The 26,963-nt window shown below is 37.7% G+C and overlaps 1 protein-coding gene across 2 annotated transcripts; it reads right to left on the reverse strand.

Moving 5' to 3' along the window:
* Positions 1-26,963, reverse strand: LOC131439423 (SRSF protein kinase 3-like). Of its 2 annotated transcripts, none has more exons than XM_058610411.1 (3): positions 26,802-26,963; positions 24,006-26,469; positions 1-10,439 (listed from the first exon to the last, which is right to left on the reverse strand). In XM_058610411.1, the coding sequence occupies exon 2, from the start codon at positions 26,276-26,278 to the stop codon at positions 24,308-24,310; it is 1,971 nt and encodes a 656-aa protein (XP_058466394.1). In that variant the 5' UTR covers positions 26,279-26,469; positions 26,802-26,963; the 3' UTR covers positions 1-10,439; positions 24,006-24,307. The 2 variants fall into 2 exon arrangements, with proteins under 2 accessions (XP_058466394.1, XP_058466395.1); XM_058610412.1 differs by having other exon boundaries at positions 1-9,829; positions 9,994-10,439; positions 24,006-26,963.

Below are 26,963 nucleotides of genomic sequence, written 5' to 3' on the forward strand. Positions count from 1 at the left end.
TTTTATTGATAATCATTTATTACTAGGTTGATCACTACTTCTCTACAGAGTGGTTTCCATTTGTTTTTTTTTTTTAATTTAATTATTTATATACTTATCATTACAACTTTCTTGCTCATCAAGTCTCCATTGTTCAAAATAAATAATTTAAACAGTAAGAAACAAAAACACCTCATTCTGGCTCTGGCTTTGTTGCTCTACTTCTAGGTATGTATAATCGATATAACATTCTATTACTTCCACTGGGTTTTGTTTATCCATTTTGGGTATGTAACTCTACGGGGTCCATTTGAATAGCGCACTCACTGTCGTTGCCTGTTCGGGGGGTTCAACTACAACCCATCTGCGCGCTGGCCCGTACCTATAAACAATCAATGAATACCGCCCGCGTTCGATTGCGTTCTCTTTCGTTACCAAAATGTGTTTTTTTTGTGTATAAAATCTCATCCTGAAAAAAGATCCTGCTATCCCTTTCATAACTAAGTACCAAGGTAGCAGCAGGGCTGATGACGTTACTAACAGTATATGTGTGTACTAGCTATAATATTTTAGATCGAGTAATCGTTCTATCAAATAACCAACAATTTATGTACGAATAAACAGAGAAAAATCATAAAAGCTGAAAGAAAATCATAGTGACATTGAAGCCCCTTTCGCGCTCACCCTGTGCTACCTTTGTTTCACTGTGCCTGGCCTTGTTTAGTTGGTTAGTTGGTTGTTTGGTTGGTAGATTTGTTGTGTGCTATAGAAACACATATACAGGGACACCTGCGTCTGCATGCATAACTGCTGTGCTCTTGTTTCGGCACCGTATTCTTTTTTTTTGTTAGATCACGGTTTGCCTCAGATCCTTTTGGTTTCACAATAACGTTCTGGTTTGGCACAATGTCAAAATGCCTCGGTAGATTTTGGTGGTGTTCATTATGTAGGTCAGCACGGAAAAGAAATGACTGAATGTTTCACGTTGTGGGGTTACGAGGGATATGATGACTATGACAGTTGATGGATTTTTGATTCGAATATCATAGCAAGGGAAAGGGAATACATAGATTTTATTCTTTTTTTCTATTATGGCATTACAGTGAAAAATGTGCATCGGTACAGCGATTAGTTTGCCACTAAGACTACTCAACTACTTATTCAGAAGAAAATTTTCTCCAGGTCCTCTCTATGTGGAATACTTAACACCCGAACAAAAACTGGGATGTAATACTGCAACTATCAAAACGTATTGTATTCCTTTTCAGAACATCGGTATTATATACCTAGAATTTAGTTACCATCAATATAAAAAAGTAGGTTCTATATATAGTCCGTGTACATGATTTGTCCATAGAAGCTCTCGATGAAACCATTACGGAGAGATTCTTTCCATCGAAAAGGAAGTATCTCCTTTACTCCGGTTCTAAACAACCCAAGTACGTTTGAGGCAGAGCAACAATTCATCAATGCAACCGTCATCTGCATCTAATGTACAATAAGTACGCCTTCTTCATCTAACAACGAATCCAAAGCCTGGAAGAACAACCTATTCGGTAATAATACAGGAAACCCTCATAACGATGTATCGAGCAACAACGATGACGACGAATCATTGGACAAGGGCTGAAATAGTGAACCATCGCCATCCTTAATTTACGGGATAGCAACGAGAGCGCTTGACAAAATTTTTGTTTGGTTCTCATAAAGAAATGTTTTGCTATCATTGTGTGTTTCTTTATAAATAAATTTTATAAATATTATGCTAACTCAGCTTCGCTTAGATGTAAGGATATTTAATCTTCGAATGTTTAGAATAAAACAATTTTGAATAATTTATGTCAACTTTGTCGGTTTTTCAATTTTGGTTGCAAAAATCGTCAAATAATTTCATTTTATGTACTTCGGTAAAACCAAACTCACAAGATAATTTTGCTAGAAAATTGTTTTGCCTTCCTCATATTAAAAAAGTTATGCCATCACAGTGATAATCATATGCATATGATCAAAATTGACCCGGAATAATTTAAAAAAACATTTTTCTAAAATTTTAGTACGTTTCTTTAATAATAGGCAACCTCAAAATAGGTTGCTTTTGAACCAATACAGGCATTTCACAAGTCAATTCAATTTTCCATACACTTGCCATAGGAATGGCCTTCAGTTCCTTCAGTCATGGCGCGTTCCTCAGAGTGGATATTTTAGTTTTGAAAATAGGAAAAAGTTACAGGAGGCCAAATCTGACCAGTACGGTGGCTGAGTGATGACTTTCGTTTCGTGTTTGGCCAGTAATTCAGTCACAATCATTGTAAAAAAAAATCAGTTCTTTCGGTACGAGCTTCGCATCGACGCGTTCCATACCTAAAGCACTGAACTGAATTAAGTGCTGAACTTTAGATATTTTTACTGTAAGTTGCCGGTTAAAATGAAGCAAACAAATCGGACCATTTGATATGATTCATTTTAACCGGATGATAATTTCTCATTACTTCTTGATGAAAAAAATACTGCACAAGATCAACAATGGCTTCAAGAGTATTATTCGGACTGTGCTCCATCGAAAAGAAACATTTGTTATTGGTTTGCTGACCCGGGTTGGCGGCTCAATGCATACGGCGCTGGTCATACAAACCAGTTGTCGTATGTTCGAGTCCCAACCTGGAAGGATTCTTAGTGGAAGTAGGATCGTATCAGTACGCTAAGAATCTGTTGCGAAGTCTGTTACAACAGAATGGCCAAATTCCACAAAAGGAATACAATACGATGACTTTGCTTTGCGGTGCACGTTCTGGTCGTATAACTGAGGTGGTTACTCAACAACAAAACATAAAAAAAAACTAATCCACAACGTGTTGAGGATTCAGAGCAGTGATTGGCAATGTTTAAAAGTATATCAGATTTTTGTTTGCGGCGATATGTGACATTGAATGAAACATGGATCCATCACGTCAGTCTGGAATCAAAACAATTATCATCTGAGTGGACTGCAAAGACACAACAGTTAGTAGGGAAGGCTATGATTTCAGTGTTTTAGGATACTCATGGTATAATCTTCAGCGACTGTCTTGAGAAAGGAAAAACAATCAATAGCAAATACTACTTAGCGTTGATAGATCGTTTGAATGCAAAAATCAATCAAAAACGATCTCATATTCCAAAGAAAAAAAAAACATTATTTCACCAAGACTATGCACCGTTTCTCAAGTCGATGGTTCGAGTTACTTCCTCATCCACCGTATAGTCCAGATCAGGCCCCCAGTGATTACTGGTTGTTCGAAGCCAAATTTGAGGTAAAGGACATATCCTTCTACGAACACGGCATCGAGAAGTTAGAGAACCGTTGGAATGATTGTGAAGAATAAATTCGATCTTTGACAAAGAAATGTGTTTTTCTTAGTAAGTCATTAGTCATACGACTTATTAAATGATGTGTTATCTAATCGATATCAAAAACGACATTTTTTTAGTAGTCAAGTATTTAAAGAATCGGTATTAAGTAATGAACAAGTCGATTAATTTTAACAGCTCGTTGCTGCGATCAAATTTAACAATCATTTGATAAATAAAACTTTTACTGTACTGACCACTGACAGTCAGCAAAATGTTTCCAATTACATTAAGAAAATCATGTTGTGTACTCAATAAGAGTTTTCATGAAATTTACTGAAAATTCGCAGAATGAATATCATTTGACAGCTTACGGCGTCATGATTTTTCCAATTCGAATACGTGTTGTTAGTATTTTCAGTGTGACGTCTAAAATGAACAAACGTTCATCTTTGACAGTTTACCTGTACTGCCTCCATGGATTTTTTCTTATGTCTGTCTTATGTTAAACCTTATGTTGCCTTGTGAGAATATGATAAATTAGGGTTAGAAGTGACGGTAAAAAGCCAAAATATATTCTACACGAACATGACATAACCTTACAAAATTCGTTGTATGAACATCATTCGACAGCCTACGGTGGTTTGATTACATGTTCATTCTAATTCGAATACGTGTTATTGGAAATGTCAACAAACCCTCAATCGAATGAACACATTTTGACAGTTCAGCAGTACTGTTTGTAAAACGCAATTCAGCTGTTTTTCAAAGATGGGCGAGTCTTACAAAAATAAACAAATCGAGTTTCTCTCACCTACCAATAAATGCTTCAAAATCCTACAATTTTGCATAAAAGTTCGGATTCTACAAAAATCTCAATATTTGTAATACAAAGAACTATAAAGGGCGAAACTGTCATCCCATTTGTTTACGTAAGTTTCGCCCTCCGTGTTCCATGCCAACAAACAGGGCGATACTTCAACCGCTAGTAAGGAAGGGCGAAACTATTTATTTTCTTTGTTTTAGATGGTTTCCGAATCTTTTACTACTGGAAATAGTAAATGAGACGATAAAATTACCCGCAGATTTGTCTTAGTCGCGGAAACCAACCAATTTCACGAAAAAATACGCAAGGGTGTAACTTCAAAATTCACACAGGAAGCATAAAAGTAAACAAATCGAAAAAGGGCGAAACTTCTTTTATTCAGTAGATATAGAAGGAAAGTGGTAAAATTTGCATGCCTTTTAAAGATGAACCAACAGTTCATCGTCTAATCAAAAATTGATCTGAGAATACACGAAAATTTCTAAATAGGATTTGAAACCAAAGTCGAAACATTCATAGACGTTTTTCTCCATTTGCTGTCAATGTTAGATTCGCCCTTCTTTGAAAAACAGCTGAATTAGGCTTCCTGACAGCTCATTTCCAACCACAAATGCAGAAGTCGCCTGATGCCACGTGTGAATCGCTCTTTTCATCAGAAAACGTATTGGCCATCCATTTTTCACTGGGGTCGCCGTTCATAGAAACCTCATTGAACACATAAACAAACCACTGATAGCTTTTAATATGATCAGCATCTAACGGGGAAACAGATTGAAAAACCGGCATGTGAACACAACGATATAATTAAAACCGCGAAAATGTTACCGCAGAGACGGGACTTGAACCCGTAGCTAACTCCTAACCGGGGAAATTGTTTTACCAATTAAACTACCCTGCATATGAAAAGACATGAAGAGAAAGTCCAATTGATTGGACTCTACTCTACTCTACTTAGCCACCACGATATTCACTTACAGTCCCGTATCGACTGAAACAAATTCAACAGAAACACATACAATGATCACGAGTCTATTTCTACCCATCTGTTCTTGCCGCACGATACTGATTCGAGACTTTTGTTTTTGTCTATTTCGCTATTTACGAGGTAACACACGATAGATCCATCGATTTTATGGATCTACACTAGTGTGTGGTAGCAGCAGTGACGATTGTGTGATCTCAAACACAATGGTAAAGGTAGACAAACCTTTTATTGACCTTCAACGATTTGTTTTAGTCTTTGTTAAGACGTAGAGCCGTCTTGAGCTAGTTTTAATATGATCAGTATCTAACGGGGAAACAGATTGGAAAACCGACATGTGAACACAATGATATAATGAAAACCGCGAAAATTGGACTTTCTCTTCATGTGTTTTCATATGCAGGGTAGTTTAATTGGTAAAACAATTTCCCCGGTTAGGAGTTAGCTACGGGTTCGAGTCCCGTCTCTGCGGTAACAATTTCGCGGTTTTCATTATATCATTGTGTTCACATGTCGGTTTTCCAATCTGTTTCCCCGTTAGATACTGATCATATTAAAACTAGCTCAAAACGGCTCTACGTCTTAACAAAGACTAAAACAAATCGTTCACTGATAGGTGTCAAAATTGATTCATTTTGTTCATTTTTGTGAGTTTATGTCATGTTCAGAGATGTCCATCTCCTCTGTGTAACGAAGAGCAAGCAAAATTTCTCCCCTCGCACTGACAACTTCAACGAGAGCTCTTCTCTTTTACATATATGCACCACTGTTGTATAAATTGTGTACACATCATGAGTGCGCGTGTTTATTTTCTTTTACCTCTAGCACTGAATCGTACCAAAGTGCTAGAGAAGAGCTCTCAAATTCTCTGACGTGGACGCAGATATTTTCACGCCGGTGAGCACTCTAGTGTATGGTTTTCGTAGAAGAAACGTGGGCACGCAAAATCAGCAAAATAAAACAATTTATCGTTAAATTTTCGGTTTTCCTTGCAAATTTTTCATAGCAAGGCCAGATCTACTCTCTATTAATTGAAGTTCACATAAGTGTTCGCTCACCATCACGCGCCAGTGGTCACTTGGGTGTATTTAGACGAGAGCGCGTGAGAGCGATTCATGCGAAGAGAATGTGTTTCACTCGCGCCAGCTGCTTTAACCACAAGCACACACTCAAATGCTGTCTATTCGACACTGAGAAGAAGTGCGCTTTCCTCTTTGTCGATGCTTGTTCGTGCAAAACCTGATACACGAGTAAGCAGGATATAAACGCATCAGAATCATTGAGTCTGTCTTAATGACAGTAATGAGAAATATTAGCGGGCTTTACACGAGGCAATATTATTGTCAATCCTTTATCAATACATTAATCCCATTCAAATGCACACGATCTTTTACTATCACACTATCAATAGTGTGGTCAAAATTTTAAATATTGACTTGTAAGTGTCGCTATCAACGTTAGCCATCATCTGCATTTAGTGGGATCAGAATTGTCTGCGAATTGAGTTGGCACAATTGCGTAATTTTTATCTTGCGGTTTCGATTAAAAACTACTCGGCTAAAAGTGGATGGAAAATTCCGCCCAACCGCCTTATGATCTAGAATTGGTGCCATCCAATGACTACCCGTACGGTCATTGCAGAACAATCGGAATAAGCTTCCCATCAGTCGAGTGATTTAAACATTGGTTCCGATACAATCTTAGACTCAAAAGACAAGAATCGTTTGACAGTTCGGTTTCACATCTCATCCAAGTCAGTCGATAAACCAAAACCGCTTACGTTCGGGACAGAAGAAACCAAGTACAGTATTGTATAGTGAACAATAGAACGATCTCGAAATGAGTGAACCAAACGAACAAAAGCTACCGCCGGTGCGAAAGAATACAATTATTGTTGACTTCAGACAGTGCAAAATTCGACCTTCGATACGAGAACTTGAAGGTTTGCTTAAGGAGCAAATGCATTTTGACATTAAACGTGTGCATTTACTTCAATGCAATAAGACCAATAATGTTGTTTATATCCAGTTCTATAAAGAGTTGGATGCAATTCAATTCGTTAAAGACAATAATAATGTGCACTATGTGGAGCATGGAAATATCAAATACAACATTCCAGTATATATGGAAGATAGTGCTATAGAAATGCGTGTGCATGATCTTCCCTCAAGCGTCATCGATCCTTATATTCGCAAAACCATGTCCCAATACGGAGAGATTCTCTCTATCGAAAAAGAAAAATGGAAGAATTTTTTCCCCGGTATTCTAAATGGCGTACGTTTGTTACGCATGCGCTTGAGGAGGCCTATACCTTCTTATGTGACTTTCGGTCAGAATACAAGAATCCCGTGCAAATCACTTGTTACCTATGACAATCAGATGACTACATGTCAATATTTACAAAAAGCTGTTAACTACGGAAAGCCAAGTGATAAACTGAACAAGGAGACAACTACACCAAAGGACAACGGTGCTTCCTTCACACCAACCCCAAGCAACCCCAGTACACCTGTGACAGTCACCAACAACAGTGAAGCATCCCCTTCAACGAAACCATCCAACGTATCACCTATAGAACAAAGTACACTAGCTGCAATTAACAGCTTACCATCTAACCAACCAGCAACTGCAAACAATGTACAACAAGGCGCATCTACAGCAACTAGCAACGAAATCAACAACAATACCACGGCAACGGATGACGAGACGAACCACGAACAAACTGCCCCCTCGCAGGAGGAAAATGGAAGCTCCTCTCCCCCTAGAAAAAGGGTGACAACGAGATCCAATACAAAAAAAATTATCTGAAAACTCAGCTAAATCGGCCACGTAAAGCTTGTACGCAAATAGGCCTGAATAAAATATCTTTTAAATAAAAAAATAAAAAGAATCGTTTGACTTCACAAATTGCCAGATAGATGAAAAAAGGTTCTCATATAAAAATTGTAGTCTCAAATTTTAGAATTAAACTAAGGCATAAAAAGAATATTATGACAAATTCAACAATGAAGTAAGTTGAAGAATTAACATACCTTTGGTAGCTGAAAAATTGCAACCTCAGTAGTAGAAGGTCGATGACAATTGCAATCAGAGCAAATTGGCTCGAGTGGTACGTACCCCTGGTTGTTTGTAGAGTTGTGCCTTGCGATCATTTGCCTCTCGAGACAACAACAAAAAACTGATTTAGTGGTCGAGGTTAGAAATTGGACCCAGGCAGGCTGCGTGGCAAAACCTTACGTCAGCTAGTCAGTAAGTCGGTGTTGGGTAAGGATAATAAAGAATTATTCTGTCTTCTGAAAGTGTAATTTGTAAATAGAAGATCAGTCAGCAGTAAGTAATATAATTAGAACTATACTCGAGCGCACACAGCTTACATGTACGGTACGCGTTGTTTCATTGAATTGCTTTAAGTAGCTCAAGGTCGGAGCATTTTCACAAATTGAAAAGAAAGTTGCACATTCAAGCCCTGTCATTATGGATATGTTTTATCGTTTTTTTTTCAGCTATCTGTATCTACCAATTTGGACACAAGATTGTCAATACAGTTTTAGTGAACAAAATTATCTTATTTGGAAAATGGTTCTCGAAAGCTCAAAAGAAGTTATGTACTTATGTTAGCTCTTGCAATCAATAGCCAATTCGATTACATTTAAGAGTAAATTGACATTTAAGAGTAACCGAAAGCATCGACAATTAATTTATTTGAGACTGAATCCAATCACCTGATCCTCAACAAAGATTAAAAGAAGAATATGGCCTTCCGAAGAGTCTATTATGGATCATGAAAATTGCCTCTCAAAAACTCCCACTTACCTGGTTCGAAATGGAATCATGGTAGAAACCTTGTCTTAAATCATATTCATTGCCACAGCAACGCATCTACGTTAAAGGTATAGGCTTTAGTGGATGCACATGTTGTGAAAATCTATACGGTAAACATTTTGACTAACAATGCACACAATGCCTCAATTAAAGCAACGCGACACTCGAGATTTAAAGCAACGGACCTTTACGGTATTGTAGGAATACTACAGCGACAGGCGATGTAAGAAGTCAGCAGTCATTCGTAGCTTTCCGAGACAATCTAGTTAACTTAAAAAACAGCACAATTTTCGACTGCAAAATATCTTATCTTGTCGCACGAAATACAATTGGATCACGAAAAAATCTACCGCTATTGACACCGTGCCATAAAGTAAGCAACGTTTGCGTTTCTTGTGACTATTTCCTTCTATTCGTGCGTATGTATTTGGTTTTTCAATGTATCGAATGAGTAAATGGGTACGAAGGTGTATATTTTGCTCTATGTACGAATGTAATGTTATGCTACTAATGCTTGCTGATTCCCTTCTAGTAATTTTAATCCTTTAAAAAGTGCCTGTGTGTGACATAGTTTACACGCCTTCTATCTTATTATGTTGTCTATTAACAGTATGGTTACACAGTTTTTTTTGTCCTCACAATTTCCTCTAACTCTAACTTTAATCGTCTCATCCAGCTATCTACTATAACTTACTGAAGTTATTGTTACTTTGTTTGATAATGACATTTCAACGTCTCAGATCCCTTGGCATTTCCCTGCGAGAAGCGAACCTCTCCCCACAAATAAAGTACTGCACGTTCGCCTGCTTTTCCTTTCTCTAGGAGCCACAAGAAAACTACGATCAGGAAAACAAGTTACCCCGGACAGCCGGAACTACGGCCGCTAGCAAGAGCTGAAACGACAGAAAACGACGAAGAGAGAAAAATTGGTCGTTCATCCTTCAACGTTTTTTAACGCAATCCATCCTTCCCGATCCCATCCTCGATTGTTTACCCTTTTCCCTGATCTAAGGGCATCTGATTCGGGCCCGGTATTGAATCACACACGACTGCCTACCTTCTTTTCCATCCGACCAGCTCTAGGCCTTTTAACTATCGGAACAGGATGACATATTCCTTCTGATGGAGGTGGGCTGGAATTTCACTCCACGATTACAGTCATGAAAGTAGCACAAAGTCGTATAGATTCAACCATCCGAACTAATTTCGTCCACTGTAATAGCAGTAAAAGTACTAACCGGAATTCTCTCTTTGTGTCTATCATCAATGATTCCTTTTCTATTCCTTGCGATATAATCGATATAAAATGTCTAGTTTTTTTATTCAGTTTGGTGATTTTACCTTCCTTTTATTATCATCTGTCTGTATTCTGAATTTTGTTTAGTTGAAAATTTTGCCGTTATTTTTTATAGCTACTAATTTTTGTCAATATGGTGTATTCTGTTTTGTTTCCTGCAGGCTTGGGCGCTTTGTTGCAACAGTGGGTGTATTTTGCAGATATTCCTATGGATAGAGAACAAAAAGAAAGGAAAGTAGGTTAGAGAAAACGAAGATAAAAAAACGTCTGACGACAAACATTACAGTTGGTCTAAACTGTAAATTATAGCTTTTCTTGAACTTTATTTTCCAATTATTATGTTTCCATTGATCATTTTTCTCCCCGGCCTGGTGAAATAAAATATCTCTCCAATGGGTACCGGAGAAATTACATACAAATAAAGAGAAGTCAGATTTAATTCTTTTTTAATGTTTGTCTTTAGTTTCAAATTTATAAATGATGACATTGAATACGATAAAAATATTTCAATCGTTACTATGACATAATAGAATTATGAATACCACATCTTGCGGACGAGCTCATTTTGGTAGACTTCAAAGTTTTATTCGAAGTCTCTCTCCAACAGGCATAAAGCCTCCCTATCTTTTCATATCAACGAATTATAATTATTTAACAGATACAAAATAACAGTTATCGAAGGCTTATTACTAAAGACTGTCTCAGAAAGTATGGACGCACTTTGATTTCGCTGTAAATACTTCACAAGTGTTAGATATTCAAATTTTATTCGATATACTGATAATATTAGACTACAACAACAGAATATTATTCTCAACATTTGCTACTTAGCTATTGTAGACTAGCTGGCGCACCGTTTTGCGAACGTTCCTCATTGAATTCCGTACAGACTTCTTGTCGACAAGTTTTGACAATTTTATACAATCTTTTTCGAACTGTTGAATGGTTTCGGCTGCCGAGACATGTTTCCTCAGACGTGCCTTCGTTAATGCCCAAAATTCCTCAATTGGTCGAAGTTGTTGGCAATTTGGATTCATGTCTTTTGAGACGAAAGTGACATTTTTGGTAATATACCATTCTACCGTTGATTTCGAGTAGTGGCAAGAAGCAAGATCTGGCCAGAAGAAAACAGATTCCTTGTGGCTTCGAATCACACAATTTTTCGACGTTGTTCTGCTGAAAGTTCACGCATTCCGAAACAAACTAATGAAAACGAATAAACAACTGCACAAGTGGTTAGAGAAGAGTGTAAACAACAGGACGCAGCCATAAAAATTGACAGATTCTGAACCATTGCGAAATGGCAGCGGTTTTTGATTGCGTCCATACTTTCTGGGACAGTATTTAAGTAAAGGCTTACTAAAAATAAATTGGTACTCCCAAAAATACCTACAATAAGTTTAAAAAAATATCATGCATGGTTGCTTTACAGTACTTCTATTAAAATTTCAAAGTTACCACTCGATGGAGCTCATCAGCACCGGCATAGCGTCATTTGATGGTAAAAAATTCAGGGTTTATCATTTATATAATTTGAATATACTGTTTCATTCCACTAACCGCTTGAAAACCAAACTTATGAATATACTTACTGTCTACAATCTCTAAAATATGTAGTTCAAACTCGAGCTCCAAGTCGTATTGAAATAGTTGCCCAAAGATTCTAGCACCCATTTTTTTAAACCTTTTTAAAGTTGCCGCAATTTTCAGCGAATATTAAGATTATTGCGTGAACATACGCACATCAATACAGAGACACTTCAAACTGATATGTTATGACATTTTTCTGTATCATAAAATTACACACTTTAGTCTTATGTTTAAAGTATGAGATATCAAGATGTCCACACTTAAAATTCAAATGTTATGACACTCACATGTGTCTGATGACGCATTTCATATTTATGCGGTAAATTTTTAAAACAGAAACGCATCGTATTTATTCGGTTGGTCAAAATTCTATGCAATTCGGAGGATTCATTAATTTGAGGATAAAATTGATCTTGTTGGCAGCATACTACTCTAGAACTAGCTCGGAGTAGTGGCAGCTGGCCAAATCGTACCATTAGATGCCCTGGACCCTATGCTTACAAATAAATGGCAAAACGGCTGGTCAGTGTAGACTTGGAATGTCATCATCGAGGATGTGACAAATTGTTCCGTTTTCAGACCACAACTGCAAATCGCTTGCCTAATCATGACCTTCATCGCCAATCACAAATAATAATCTTCTCCGCTCATTCCCATTTTTGCTTTAAATCGAGTTTGATGTATGTTTCGTCATCGATCAAAGTGCAACTCTTGTGTTCCATCAAAACACTGTCGTACGCTTTTTGGTCGCGGAATTCTGCTTCACGTGGCGGTTTGGATACTCATTGGCTTTGAAAGAATCGTATTCCTCCCTGTTTGAAAGTTGACGAGATACCACAAACTAACAGACAGGACACTCAAATTAGATTCTTCAATCATTTTAACGGTCATTTCGAATATTCCTTTATTTGGGACAGTACTCACATGTGTCATGATGGCGCCACGTTACCCTATCAAAAACATCCTGTCTGTCATCTAGACTGTGTTTATTTTTTTCATTTACCAACAGAGTTGCCATTCATACAGAATTACCTGTAATGTATTAATTTGTATACGTCCATGCGAATTTCATGCAGGATACAGATTTAATACATATTGCCAAAACTATATACATAATTGTGCCTACTTCTCATCCTCCAACGCAATTCAAAATCGAACCCGTTTTGTTACAATATTTACTTGCTTCTGGTCTGCCGCCACTTAATTTCGGGTGAAAACTACCAAAACAATAAAAAATAGTCTAGATGAACAACGTTGAGTCAAATAAATGGTTACCTTCAAACATCGCGAAAAAGTTAAATATATTATCAACGTAATCCAATAATTTATTGTGACGATTCATTTTCAAATATTTTGATGAAATCAGGCATCCCTGCAAGCAGCTGATCGGTGTTGACAAACGAGGGGAAACCAACTAGTAAAAAAACTTTTACATAACACAAGGGGTGTACAGATAGTAAATAGTTCGCGCAGTACAATATAGGTGGAGCTAGTGCATCACGAAAAATTATTTTATATAAGAATTTACTCATACTGTCATGTCTGTTAGTCTGTGGAGATACCGTCTGGCCACATCTCTGATCGAAAGACCACGTGATTTCGGTATCTTCAGCACTTTAGTCAGCTTGAAACTGGACCACTCCGAATCAAACGAGTATCTTCTATTGTAAGTTTATCAGAGAACTTGTCACTTGGGCAGGAAATGTGCTTCACCCGGTAACCAGTCAATCATTGGGTCATGCGTTTGTATCGTTTGTATAATTATTTTGTTATCCTACCAACTGCTTCTGTGTTTTAATGGCTTTGTTGATGAAGCTTCGTAGTAGTGTTGGTTATTGCTGATAATTTGGTAGAGAGTGGCTGATATTTCTCTGCATTGTAATCAACATTGTCAATCTGGTAGATGATGCTACATAAACTCGCTGCCTCTCAAATGTATGAACCGTGAGAGAACTATTCTACATTTTTCTCTCCACCTCATACTGGGAGTATTTCACGGCACTTTTCAAATAGATACACTTTTTCAATGATCGACGCTGTGTGGAATTTATCAAGAGAGAATTGCAAGTTGACAATTATCGCAGAAAATCGAGTCCATGATTCGAATTGATTACTCTCATAATAGGTTACAATATTTCGTTATTTTTGTTGCTGAGTTGATATCCATTTCTCCTTGATGGCACTGATTGAATCGTGTGAAAAGCGTGGTTTGATACGACAAAAGCCATGCTTGCTTCGGAGAATTCGCAACAGGCTTCGCTCTTGGCGATGCTTCCCTATATAGTCTTATGTCTGAAGCGATTATTTCTTTAATTATCAAGACATAATATCGAAATGGTTGGTCTACTAACACTAACTTTTTTAATCTGCATCCCCATAGTATGAGCATATTTTTTAGCATCCCCATAGTATGACATGAATGATGATTGAATGATGATGTGTAGCATTAGGAACTGAGTGAAAGTAACGAATATCAGAGAAAGTACCAAGCATTCTACAATGCAATCTACGACAGAGCTACATTTAACATGCAACTAAACTACTAGGTGTACAAACTATGGACGATGTTGTTCACGTCCACGCCAAAGGACAGGGGAAACAAAAATATTGAGTTAAGGATCAAGAGTTAACTTGTGTTGGTAATTTGTGTATTACGTACATTTTATTTGGTACGAATGTCATAGGTCTATGTATTCATATATGCAGTGCAACCAGTTTATCAAAGTAGCTGGAACAATTGAGTTTCAATCAATCCTTTTTAGCAATAATTTATTCTCAAATAAATGTTAGGCCTGACTTTTTGGATGAAAAATCAGTTCTGATCAATTTTTCACCAACGTTTGATGAAAAATTGCTTACATTTTATTATTGCAGATTTTAATTCCCTAATAAAAAAAGTTAGCAACACTGCTTCAATGCATTTATATTAGATTGTGCTACACAAAGTAAACAAAACTAAAGCAGTTTTCTGGAAAAATAAACAATTTTACGAAAACCTTCTACATCCACTGCATTTCGCGTGTTGAATTCAAGGTTCCTATTTTGCGCTATTACTGATAGAAGGTACGAAAATCTTTATTTCGCAATAATTTATTCAAGAGAAAATCCATATTCAGGGTGGCAAGTGAATTGCCGATTTCAATTTCCCGGTTTTTTCCTGGTTTTCCAGGTGCGCGAGACAAAAAATTCCGGGTTTTTAGAATAGGCTCAAATCGCCTATTTTCAGTATTTTTTTAAATATTTCTAGAAATCCCATATCCAAAAGAACATCGAGAGTTGAGAAATAAAGTATCTTTTGGGTATCTCGTTTTAGAAATAGGAAATATTCATTATGCCAAGTGCACATAACAATGGGAAGAAGTCGTTCTTCGCTTTCTCATATAGAAAAGTTTTGCAATCACTGCGAAACCCGATTTTGAAACCAAGGCCCGGAGGGCTGAGTGTCATATAGGGCAACGGCTCCCTATTTCATCTGAGCTCCTATTTCCATCTCATCCCTTCACCTCATTACTTTGAACATGAATAATATTTTACAACCAACCGGAAGCAAACTGTGAAATGTTTTAAAATGATTTGAAAAGCTATTGTCACACTTTCCAATTGAAAGAAATGGTTTTAAATTCTTCGGTGATCGTTTTTTTTCATATAAAATAAACTCACTTTTCAATTTAGGACACATTTTCGTCTCAAGATTTACAGTTCGTCATGTTTCTGATTATCTACTAATCGATTCGTCTCAAAACATGATCACTATTTCGCACAATTACACTACCATTGAATGCTGGATGACTTCATAATTAGTTATGTTCACTTGCCACTTGTTTAGTTAATGATTAAAAACTTCAAAAATTACCCGACAAGCAATAAAAGTCTTCAAAAAAATGAGATGAAAGTTTTTCACTTAGTTCACTTGATTGCGCTTTGTTTTCATCTCATTTGGTTTCGCAAAGTTGCCAAGTTATCTCATACAGGGTCCGGCACTCGAAGTGTAACCAATTAAAAAGGTCATAAATTCAGTTTGGAAAATTACTTTTACTTAATTCAAAATACAAAATGTGTAAAAATAATACAAAATTCAGAATCAATTCACTTTTGCTCGATATGACCACCTTTTGCCTTGACTTGATGACTTGAGAGAGCGAAGGAGTTGCTTCGTTTGGCTGAATGTGACTTGCAAATATTTTGGCCCACTCGCGGACAATAACTTTTTTTCAGCGCCTCGAGACTAGTGTATCTTTTAGTTCGAACTTTGCTCTCCAAAATGGCCCAAAGAGAATAATCCATTGGATTCGCATCTGGTGAATTCGAGAGACATTGTGTGGACGTGATGAAGTTCGGAACGTTGTTTTTCAGCCATTCTTGGTTCACTCGAGCTTTGTGAGACGGTGCCGAGTCCTGCTGAAACGTCCATGGTCTGCCACCGAAATGTTTGTCTGCCTACGGCTTCAAAGCAACCTCCAGAATACTTTCCCGATAATATGTCGCATTTACCTTGACGCAGGGCTCGATGAAAACGATTGGAGAGCGCCCATCTACGGTTACAGCGGCCCAAACCATTATCTGTTGCGGGTGCTGCCTCCTGGTGGCCAATCGATGACTCAAATTCTCGTATGAACGGTCGGTCAAGTAAACCCTATCGTTTTGAGAGTTTACGAATTGCTCAATTGAAAAAAATTTCTCGTCAGAAAATACAATGTTCGGAAATTGACCGCTTTCGGCCAAACGAAGCAACTCCTTCGCTCTCTCAAGTCATCAAGTCAAGGCAAAAGGTGGTCATATCGAGCAAAAGTGAATTGATTCTGAATTTTATATTATTTTTACACATTTTGTACTTTGAATTAAGTAAAAGTAATTTCCCAAACTGAATTTATGGCCTTTTTAATTGGTTACACTTCGAGTGCCGGACCCTGTATTGTTACAAAAAATAAATTGTTTTTCTTCTTCAAATTATTATCAAAAAGTATGTTTTTGGTATCCGTGACATTAGTTTAATTATATTATTGATATTAATATTTAAATAAAACTGTTTTGGCTTCGAATATTACCAGAAAGAGCGTGTTAAATACTAATGAAATAACGATTGTGGCAAATCTAGTAGCACTAGTTTCATTCCGCTATACGCCAACATAACGCTGTGAAGTGTGTGTGTGTTTCATCGGCTGTGCACAGAGATGCCAGGTATTTTCATAGAAAATATGTATTACTTTGCATAGAAAGTCTATATCTGTTCTATCTGTTTTCACTAAAAAAATGATGTTAAAAGATAGTTCTTTAGATCTCTGTAAGTCATTGCCCCATTAATTAGATAATTCAACGAGTAATTTTTTTTACCAATAATAATAATGTGGAAAAATCCTGGTGGGTACGGTTGTATCGTTTGAGTTGTATATCTGGCAGCGGTAAGGCAGTCGGTCACCAGAATGTGTGCAAGCCATATTTTTCCAGCTGGCAGCGTTTAGTCAGCCATCTGGGAGCCGCATACGCATGAGTGAGAGTGTAATAGTGGAATATTTTGTTTTGATTGCTGTCGCCATTGCTAATTTATAGGATGAATAAAAGATCAACGATAGGATGGATAAAAATCCATTGAGATGAAATTAGGAGCAGAGTAGTGAAAACATAATTAGTGTTTTTAGCTGTTTTATAAATATTAGTTGAATTTTCAAGAAATGTGAATCAATTTTCAACGTGGAGCAAGGCGAATGAAGCAGTAATATGAAATAGTTACAGTGATTTTAGTGGCTAAATCGGGGTTTGAAGGCGACGTCCTTACAAATGAGATGAAATAGGGAGCCCTTACCCTACCATTTGAATCAGTTCGTAAAGATCAGAAATAGTGTATGTATGTAACGTTTTTGAAACGCTGAGCCACAAGACATTCAAAACGGTTTTGTTTAAGTATGAAGATTTGCTTAATAAGATTTAAGATTTAAACAATCCTTGGAATGAAGTTTAAAACCCTCTTCCACAATTTTCCCAAATATTCATCTTTAGAACCACCCAGCTCAATGTATTCTATCTTTATTACGTCTGTTACTTTGCTACTAATGTTATTCGTATGTACTATCTCTTCAAGATAAAAACTCAATCTTTTTGACTATTTCAAATTAATTCGAGCTAACAGTAAGATTAAAACAAGAAACATAGCTGGCCAGCGGATATGATAAAAGTGATAAGTCTTGCATTTCACGAAGCAACACAGCATTAACATTTTATTCAGACTTAATGCTCTTTCCAATAATTCTCTTAAGTGCAGCTTTTACCCCAAATTCGATTATTGTTAGTGTTTTCTAGGTAGCCAGAAATACCATCAGTCATTTGAAAGCCAAATAATTAGGAATTAAATTTAAAGTCTTATAACTAAAATTGAAATTGTTATTATCCGAACTATTCAGTCTTTTGCAAGACTACCACTAAATAAGTCTTGTTAAGGCTTTCTGCAAAATCAGTAGTTCTTAAGACTCTAAGGATTCAAACTAGGAGAGTATTCTAGAGATGGGCAAAACCGTTCATTACAAAGAATCGCTCAAAACTTAATAGTTCTACCGAAAAAATTAGTGCTATTGAACCGTTCTTTCGTTCTTCTTTTTTATATATCATTTATTTTATCCCGGTTTCAACCTTTTTGGTTTCGTTCTTCTGAAACTTTGTATGTTTCTTCGAAAATAATATGAAAGCTACAGATTCAATAATAGTGAGTACTTTTTGCATGTATTTCTACCAACTATCATTATCTTTTTATACGTATAAAAATTTTCAAACCAGCAAACATTCCGAAAAACGCAACTAACTTGTATACATCCTCTAAGAATTCGATTTTTTTTATTTCTATATAGAGAACTATCATTCTTAAATAAAGAACTAAAATTCACTCACTCTTCGAGAAGAAATAACTCGTTGAACTGTTCGTGAACGGATTGCCCATCTCTAGTATGTTCCAATACTATTTTAGCCTAGTATAGCCTAAAAAAAGTATATCTAAGGTTAAAAATGAACAAGAAACAATTCTCATCCCGATTTCATCTAACAACATACACGATATGATTGAAAATTGAATCTTGGCGAAACAGAAAAAAATTCTTCTGAAATTCTTGAAATGGACTCTTGTCGCTTTGGAAAAACAACAACAATCTATGTCTCTAGTGACTGAGATGATCTAAGTTTGATTCTTCGTCGACATCAACACCCGCATTCTTGTAAATCGTACTATGAAATCCATAGGTAATGATGTTTAATATGAATTAAACATTCAACATTCACTGAACAATTCAAACCATCTTCTAAACTTTTCTAAGATTTTTCACAAACTCTCTGAAACCAATTTCAGCTCTCAAAAAAGGAAATCAAATACTCATTGCAAACGGTGGACAAGATCAAAGTCGAAAGCTTATTAAATTTTGTGAGTCCTATTGAAATCAATACCAAGATTACAACACAAGTATTGTCTCAAGATGACATTACTGAGACAAATTATGATGAAATTAGGACAATCATTAGCCCACTCAAATCATGAAGACTTATTCTGAAATTTAACAGAAATCCAGCCGATGTGCTGTTGTTGATAACAACTAAGAAATGCTTTCTGATCCATTGAAAATTGCTGCCAAACCCTTACAATTGTTGAACGAAACATAGGATGTTGGCCCTATCTCCAATGGATTGTGTACCATAAAACCTGTGTGGGACAATACGATGTTTCAAAACTTTTACTGAACTTCTCACTTAAACACAAAATGGAGTATTGCCTCTAACTTTTTATTTGTTTAAGCTTGAGCTTGAGCTTGAGCGACCACCCCTGGTTGCTACTCCGTTACTGATCGGGATTAGCTGAAATTGTACAGGGAGTTTCTAGATGATCCGACCTGGGACTGGTAAATCATCCTTCAATGTACATCTTCTGGTGATCCCAGAATTCATCGATCAGTACCGGCGCCGGCCAGACCCGAACGTAGATCGTCTAAGCAATAGGAAGGGATGTTAGTCCAACACTTGTTGTTACTAGAGGCCGTATATACTACTGCGCACTCCACAAGTGTCACGGGAGAAGGATATTTGTTAGTAAAAAATTCAGTATTGGTTTCGCGCGCGACTCAATCCGGTTCCGGTTTCAAGATGCTCGGATGCACCACTAAACTCACTGACTTCCCGAGTGAACGTTTCTACAGTATCCTATATTGAAGTCCCGTGAAGTCTTGATTCACAACTTTTTTTCGAGGAAACTAAAGAAAAATTTGCAATACTATCGCGTAAAGAATAAAAACTTCCCAATTTTTCTATAAATGAAATTACGTGATACAAAATAAACGAGTGAATAGGATTTAGACAAAATAGTTGATTCATTGCATTGACAGATCCTAAACAGTTGTTGTAAAATCATTTTAAATCACCAAATAAAGGTCAACAGATTTCACGCGCGTCTTGATTCTGTATTATTTCCGCTTTTTTATTTTAATTATTTATTAAAATTATTAAATGGTTATATTGGTTGATCTGGGCAGCCGGCTACCGAGAAAAATATTAATTTATTGTTTGAAATATTAATATCAAATGTTTTTTTACTATGTATTCAATATACCGATATATGTTATCTCTGTCATTAACTTTGTAATATCAACGAATTTGTGCAATAGTTGATTTTTATCATTCATTTTATAATCCTGAAAGACAATCAATAACATGGAAAAAGAAAACATTCTAAATAAAACTTTTCTCCGTAGCTAGACGGAAATTGATAGGTTGAATGAAGACATAATTTAGTAAAATAGAGTCATCAGAAGTGAAATATTGAAAATATCTGATAACTGAAAGGAAAAAGAAACTCCTGCAATTGTCGCTTTTTACGACATGGAAGCAGAAACCCAGTGGATCTATTCTTGGTTCATTTTTTTCCGCCGGATTCCACACGGCATCTAGGCTGGTACTGTCCGGAGAGAGCTAATAGGTACTATCAATCTCCTAGTGGACCCCAACCCCTTGCCTCTAACTTTTTATTTGTTTAATCAGAAAAATCATGATTTTTCCAGTCACTTGCCACCCTGCATATAGGAATGTGTACGTTGCTAATCAAATGTGTTAGTGGAAGTAAGCTGAAGCTGAAATAATTTTTCTCAAGCAGTTTTCATGAAAACGGAAGAGTTTTACGCTAAGATTCTCGCTTTTCTTGAATTGAAATTCTAAGCTGAATGAATTGATTTGTTTATTTTTCAAACATATGGAAGATTTATTGATTAAAATTAGGAAAAGAATTACTCATACGCTTGCAAAGAGTTTTGTCCCTTAATACACATTGTAATCTATGCACACATACATTCTAGCAATCATGGGAGATTTTATAACATAGAGAGTGCTGAGAGTGATGAAGTTGGAGTGAGGAAAAAAAACAAGGCATTGTGGTAAGGGAAATTACAATGTATTCTACAATCGACAACATTGCAGTCTGTAACAAGAATCACATGCATTTCGCATAGCAATGCTAGATGTTATTGGATGAAATGGTCCACGTGAACCGTACTAATCCAGAAACACACATCTGACACATTCAGTTAGGAGAGGTCATCTGTGTCAAATTTGGAGAAAATCAAACCTTCCTCGATCTAAAAGTGTATTCACACCTGTCCGAATCAACTTCGTCATCATTGAAATGTGTCATAACATCAGTACCGGCACCGAACCGGATAAAGGTTTGAAAATTCCTTAACGGTTCACAAGATGTCAATTTACTCTTATTCCTCATAATAATAATCCTCCTTTCCGAAGAGAATTCACCATCTCAGGACGAATGTGATATATTAATATTCACCCCAACTGCATCAAGTTAATTCAAATTGGTGACCAATTCTAGTCATAAGTATGCTTGAAACCACTTCATGACCCATAGTCCATTTCAAGCACTATTATTCATATTCACTCCGTGATCGATCCAGGGAACATAACAACTTTAATTTTTCACATTCATAAGCAAACGATCGATCTCGGTATGTTCTGACTGTGTTCAAATTCTTTACCTTGTAAGAAGTGTAAATTGACTTCAACCCCCAACCACTAAGCGGGTGTACGCGCCCTTTAGCTCATCATCCAAAGCCTAGCGTCAATGGTTTTGAATTTCATTTTTCTAATATTTCTAATCTATATCTAATATTCGATTGAATATTACTGCACTTTTTGCCTTGCTCATATAGAAAGGTTATGCAATCATTGTGAAAACCGACTTTTGAACAGAGGCCCGGGGGGCCGAGTGTCATATACCGTTCGACTCAGTTCGTCGAGTACGCAAAATGTCTGTGTGTGCATATGTGTGCGTGTAACGTTTTTTTTGCACTAACTTTTCTCGGAGATGGCTGAACCGATTTTTATAAACTTAGATTCAAATGAAAGATCTTGTGGTCTCATGAAAAATTCCTAAATATTATTTGGATCCGACTTCCGGTTCCGGAGTTATGGGGTAAAATGTGCAAAAAAATGAAAATATATGTTCCAACTTTTCTCATAGATGGCGCGACCGATTTTCACAAACTTAGGTTCAAATGAAAGGTCCTGTGGTCCCGTACGTATTTCCTGAATTTCATCCGGATCCGACTTCCGGATCCGGAAATATAGGGTAGTGTGTTAAAAAATTTTTACCATCACTGAAAGGGACGAAAAACCGTAAAAAGTTTTCTAAGTCGACCTCAAATCTTCTCCAATTGATAGTTTTTATCAGTAGACGGTCAAACAAACTGATTTAGATTATTCTTTTAAGAATCGAAGAAAATTGTTTTGAAAAATACCACGGTATTATATATGATAGTATGATTGATATGAGAAAGGCATCATTACACCACTAGGTGGATTAAAACAGGTTTTTCAAGTTGGCGCCGCTTTTACATTTTTGTGTGCCCTGGGGCAAGATTTCGTAAATGCGGCCCTGGAAGCTTCCACCATGTGCAAAAAAAATGAAAATCAGTGCACCAACTTTTCTCGGAGATGGCTGAATAGATTTTCACAAACTTAGATTCTAATAAAAGTTCTTATTGTTTTTTTTAGAAAATTCCTGAATTTCATATTGACCCATTACGACTTCCGGTTCCGGAATGACAGAGTGATTAGTGTAAAAATTCCAATTTCGAATTACTTACTCATTTTCCTCAGCGATGGCTTGGACGATTTTTACAAACTTAAATTCATGGTCTTCTGATGCCACACATAACACCTGTGATGAGTGTCTAAAATGTCAAACAATCGTATAAAGTGTACCGGTACGTACAAACGGTGGTACGGAGAAAGAAAACACAACAACGCCTTTTCGAGCAAAGCACGCTGTGTGTAGGTGTTCGATTTCTTACACGTGATGAAGAAAATGTAAACCAACAGTTACAAGTTTTCAATCGACACAGGCACGAATGTCTGTTACCGGTGTGTGATTTTTGTTGTATACGGTGCTGAGGTGAAGACAGGATAGTGAAAGATAAAAATGTCTAACCTTCATAATAACGCTGACGATATAAAAAAGTACGAAATTTTCGAAACACATTGTAAAATTATGAGAACTTGTAGTCCTGGCTATTTAATGACCCTAAAAATTCACTACAACTTTAGCCGTCTCGATTGCATCGATCTCTCGTGAAATGTTAATGAGAAAGGCTCCATACACAACTAGGTGAATCAAAAGTCTTTTTTTTGGTTTTGTCTGTTTTACGCGAGCACGCGTTTTCACGCTAAAATTTCCTAACGTAGTTCGTATTTACAAGTCGTGAACGTTATCTTTCTAATAAGAGCATAATATTTGAAATAATTATTCTTAACAGATTTGATTTTTTCCTTTATTGAAGATTCCGTTCATAAATTTACATCTTTACATTCCCCCTCCCGCAAAGCGCAACATTTTCAACCCTCGTCCCTGGCAATTCAGTGTCTGTTCTTTGTCTAGTCTACTACTATTTGCGACTTGTGCCATTCGCCGGCACAAACTAGCACAGAAATACTTCGTGGTACGTAGAGCAGAAACAAAAGAAAAATGTCCGAAGTATACCACGAAAAACTAGAATACTTAACAGATTCAGTCAGCCAGCGAAACATTTCCCCAACGACAGTAACTTCCGCCACCAACTGAACTCATCAGTGCTAAGACGAAAGAAGAAATGGAAAACAAGAAATAAAACAAAAAAAAAACGAACAAAAGCTCGTGGTGTAAAATGAAAACTTACCGTTCGTCTACTGTATCTCCTCATCCGCAGTACGTCCTCGCTCGCTGCTCCTATCCTTTTCTCCTACCGCAATCCACTTCGTTCACTTTTGCATGTGTATCCTTTCGGTTTGTCCAGTACTTGCAATATCATTTATGGCTCTTTTGTCACTATTAGAAATTTTCTTCTGGCTCATTTTACATTTTTCCTTTTTCAGCAATTGCAATCGTTTAACAATTTTCCGCTATGATTCACACATACACTCGCAACACTCGCAACACAAAACTAGTTAGCCGGAATTCCAAAGCATTTTCGCGAACAACTCAATGCTTTAACCAGGAGTGCTTCAGACACTCGGCTGCCGTAGCCCTCGATTTCGGATCGTAATTCAACATGGGGCTAAGGAAATCACTGAACTCAATCGCATCCTCCAAGCTCCATTCGTATTTTTCGCGCAGCACATCGACCAGACCCCACGGTTTTAGACCGGAAATATTCCGTAGTTCGCCCTTCGAGTTAAACGCATGGTTGGACATCCGACCGGACAGGGCGATCCGCTTCGGTATTGGTCCCAGCAGTTCGATGATATGGGCAATGTGGTCATCATCCCGACAGTAATTGTCTCCCGAGTGCGGCTCGAACAGATAGTCCCCGGTGGCCATCTCGAATGCCATACAGGCTGTGCTCCAGATGTCGGCCGACGTGTTGTAGCCGGAACCGATGATAACCTCCAACGAACGATACTGGCGTGTTTGGATGTCCTCGGTGAAATGTTTGTCCACCCAGCATGCATTTCCCAAGTCGGCGATTTTGACTTCCACATCACACACCTCAAATGCCGGATCTTTGCGCTCTTTTACCCTGGAAAGGATCTTCCGCATCGACTCGCTGATGTCCAGTTTACTCTCAGACCCGATTGCCTGTGACGATGAGGCAGTTGGCAGGGAGGATGATGAAGCTTTTTTCAGCACTGAATCGTCGTTGTTGTTGGAAGTCGACTGATCCGGACTGGACGAATTGGGGGAAGTAGCGGACGATTTTACTGCTGTTGCTGAGGCTGCAGATTTGGCAGGGGTTTCATCCTCGTCACCGGAAGATCCGGTCGGGCTACCGGAACGGTCACCGTTGAATAACCGTGGCGTTTCCGGAGAGGCAATGGGAGATTCGCAATCGTGATGTTCTTGGTCCATGTCCTTAGCTGATATCAACTCGGTTTCACCGTTTTCCAGTGCAGTCGTGGTGCCAAATTCCTGCTGCTGAATATGCTCCATTTGCTGTCGTATCAACTCCGTCTGCATTTTCGCTTTCCTCTTCAAACGCTTCTTCTTGGTTTTACTCATATTCTGACTGAGCGGTTGCTCCTGGAACTGCGGCGGAGCAGCTGAAATCAAGGAGTACGGCAAGCGGCAACCCATCGTATGCATTTCCGTTGCTTCGCAGGCCAATTTTCGTATGTAGCTCTCGTCCACACACAGCAGCACATTTTCCGGCTTGATATCTGTGTGTATCACCTTACATTTCGAGTGCAAATAGTCCAACCCTTCCAGCACTTGCCGAATAATGGATTTCACGTTAGACAATGGAATTCCACGATAGTTGCTTTTCAGAATTAGTTTTAACAAATTGTGACCCAGAACTTCAAAAACCATACAGATGTGGGTACCATTGACACCGGTTATTCGGAAGTCATTCAACAGCTGGACAGTTTTGTTCCGCTTTGGATCTTCCGGATCAGCGTTCCGTATCGATTTCAATATCTGTATCTCATCCTTGGCCGTATCGGTAAAATGCTGCGCTGATTTAACAATCTTCAATGCTACGTAACGCTTTTCTTCTAAATCCCAGCTAAGCCAGACGGTCGAAAAGTGACCCCACCCGAGTTTCCTAATGACGTGATACCGCTGCAGGAATAAATCGCCCAGTTTGACGGGATGATACCCTCCACGGCAATAATCTTCACGACACTCCTGTTCACCTTCTCGCTCGTCACTGCTGTACCCACCGGCATCGTCCAGTAATCGGTCCTCATCACGTTCGTCAATCGATTCGTTGGAGCTACTATTCTTTTTGTTGCTACTTGTAAAGCTCGAATACTGCTGATTGTCATTCGCCGGAACCGGATTCATCTCATTATCGGGAGATGACACCTGGCCCTGTTGCTGGTGAGCTGCCGCTGCGGCTTGTGCTGCTGCCTGCTGTGCCTGTTGTTTAGCCTTCCTCTTCGCTGTCTTATGACGCTTCTTTTTCGCCTGAATTGTTAGTACATGCCGATTGGTGTCAGATTTTGCGTTCATCTTTTGCCTTCCGCACCGAGTTCCTCAATTTCTGCTGTTTCGACGTGTGCGCTGCGCCCTCAGGATTCCGAACACCACAAAAACTCAGCAAACAGGAAGCACGTATATTCACCGAAAAAAAATTCTCTCACCAGTTTCTTCCGCTTTCACTTATGCAATCCAACTTCCACTCCAGACCAGTAATAGTCAAACTAAAAAGCAAACAAAAATAAAACCACTCAAAATCGCAATTTTACGATTTTATTCCGACAATTCGCGGATCACCTCGCTATGAGATCGAAAAAAAGAAAAAATCGTCCGGAATTTTCCTTCTTTTGGCAAACGCGAGACCACCGAGTGTGCGATGATGTTCTTTTTTTGACAGCAAAACTCGACACAAATATTTCCGTTTCATTCACTCGCACGCAAAATTCTGCTACATTTCTTCCAACATTGTCTTCAATTGAACCTCCTTTTTTTGATGAACAAAGTGCCCCATCGAAAATTTTCCTTTTGAACTCGTTTTCACTATGCGGGTCCTTACTTTTTTCTTCGAACACCTGATTTTTCACATTGCGCGAAGAAGCCCTCAATTTTGCTTTCCGAAAACTATACGCTACACGCTGGATACGGAACAAAATAATAAAAAACGATGAAAATGCGTTTGTACAAACCGCGACCGAGAAAAGAAAAACCACCAGCCACC

This window comes from Malaya genurostris, chromosome 3 (genome assembly GCF_030247185.1).
Source record: "Malaya genurostris strain Urasoe2022 chromosome 3, Malgen_1.1, whole genome shotgun sequence".
Taxonomy (NCBI): Eukaryota; Metazoa; Arthropoda; class Insecta; order Diptera; family Culicidae; genus Malaya; species Malaya genurostris.

Coding starts and splice junctions, on each gene's coding strand:
- LOC131439423 (XM_058610411.1), bottom strand. CDS start 26,278: ATGAACGCAAAATCTGACACCAATCGGCATGTACTAACAATTCAGGCG.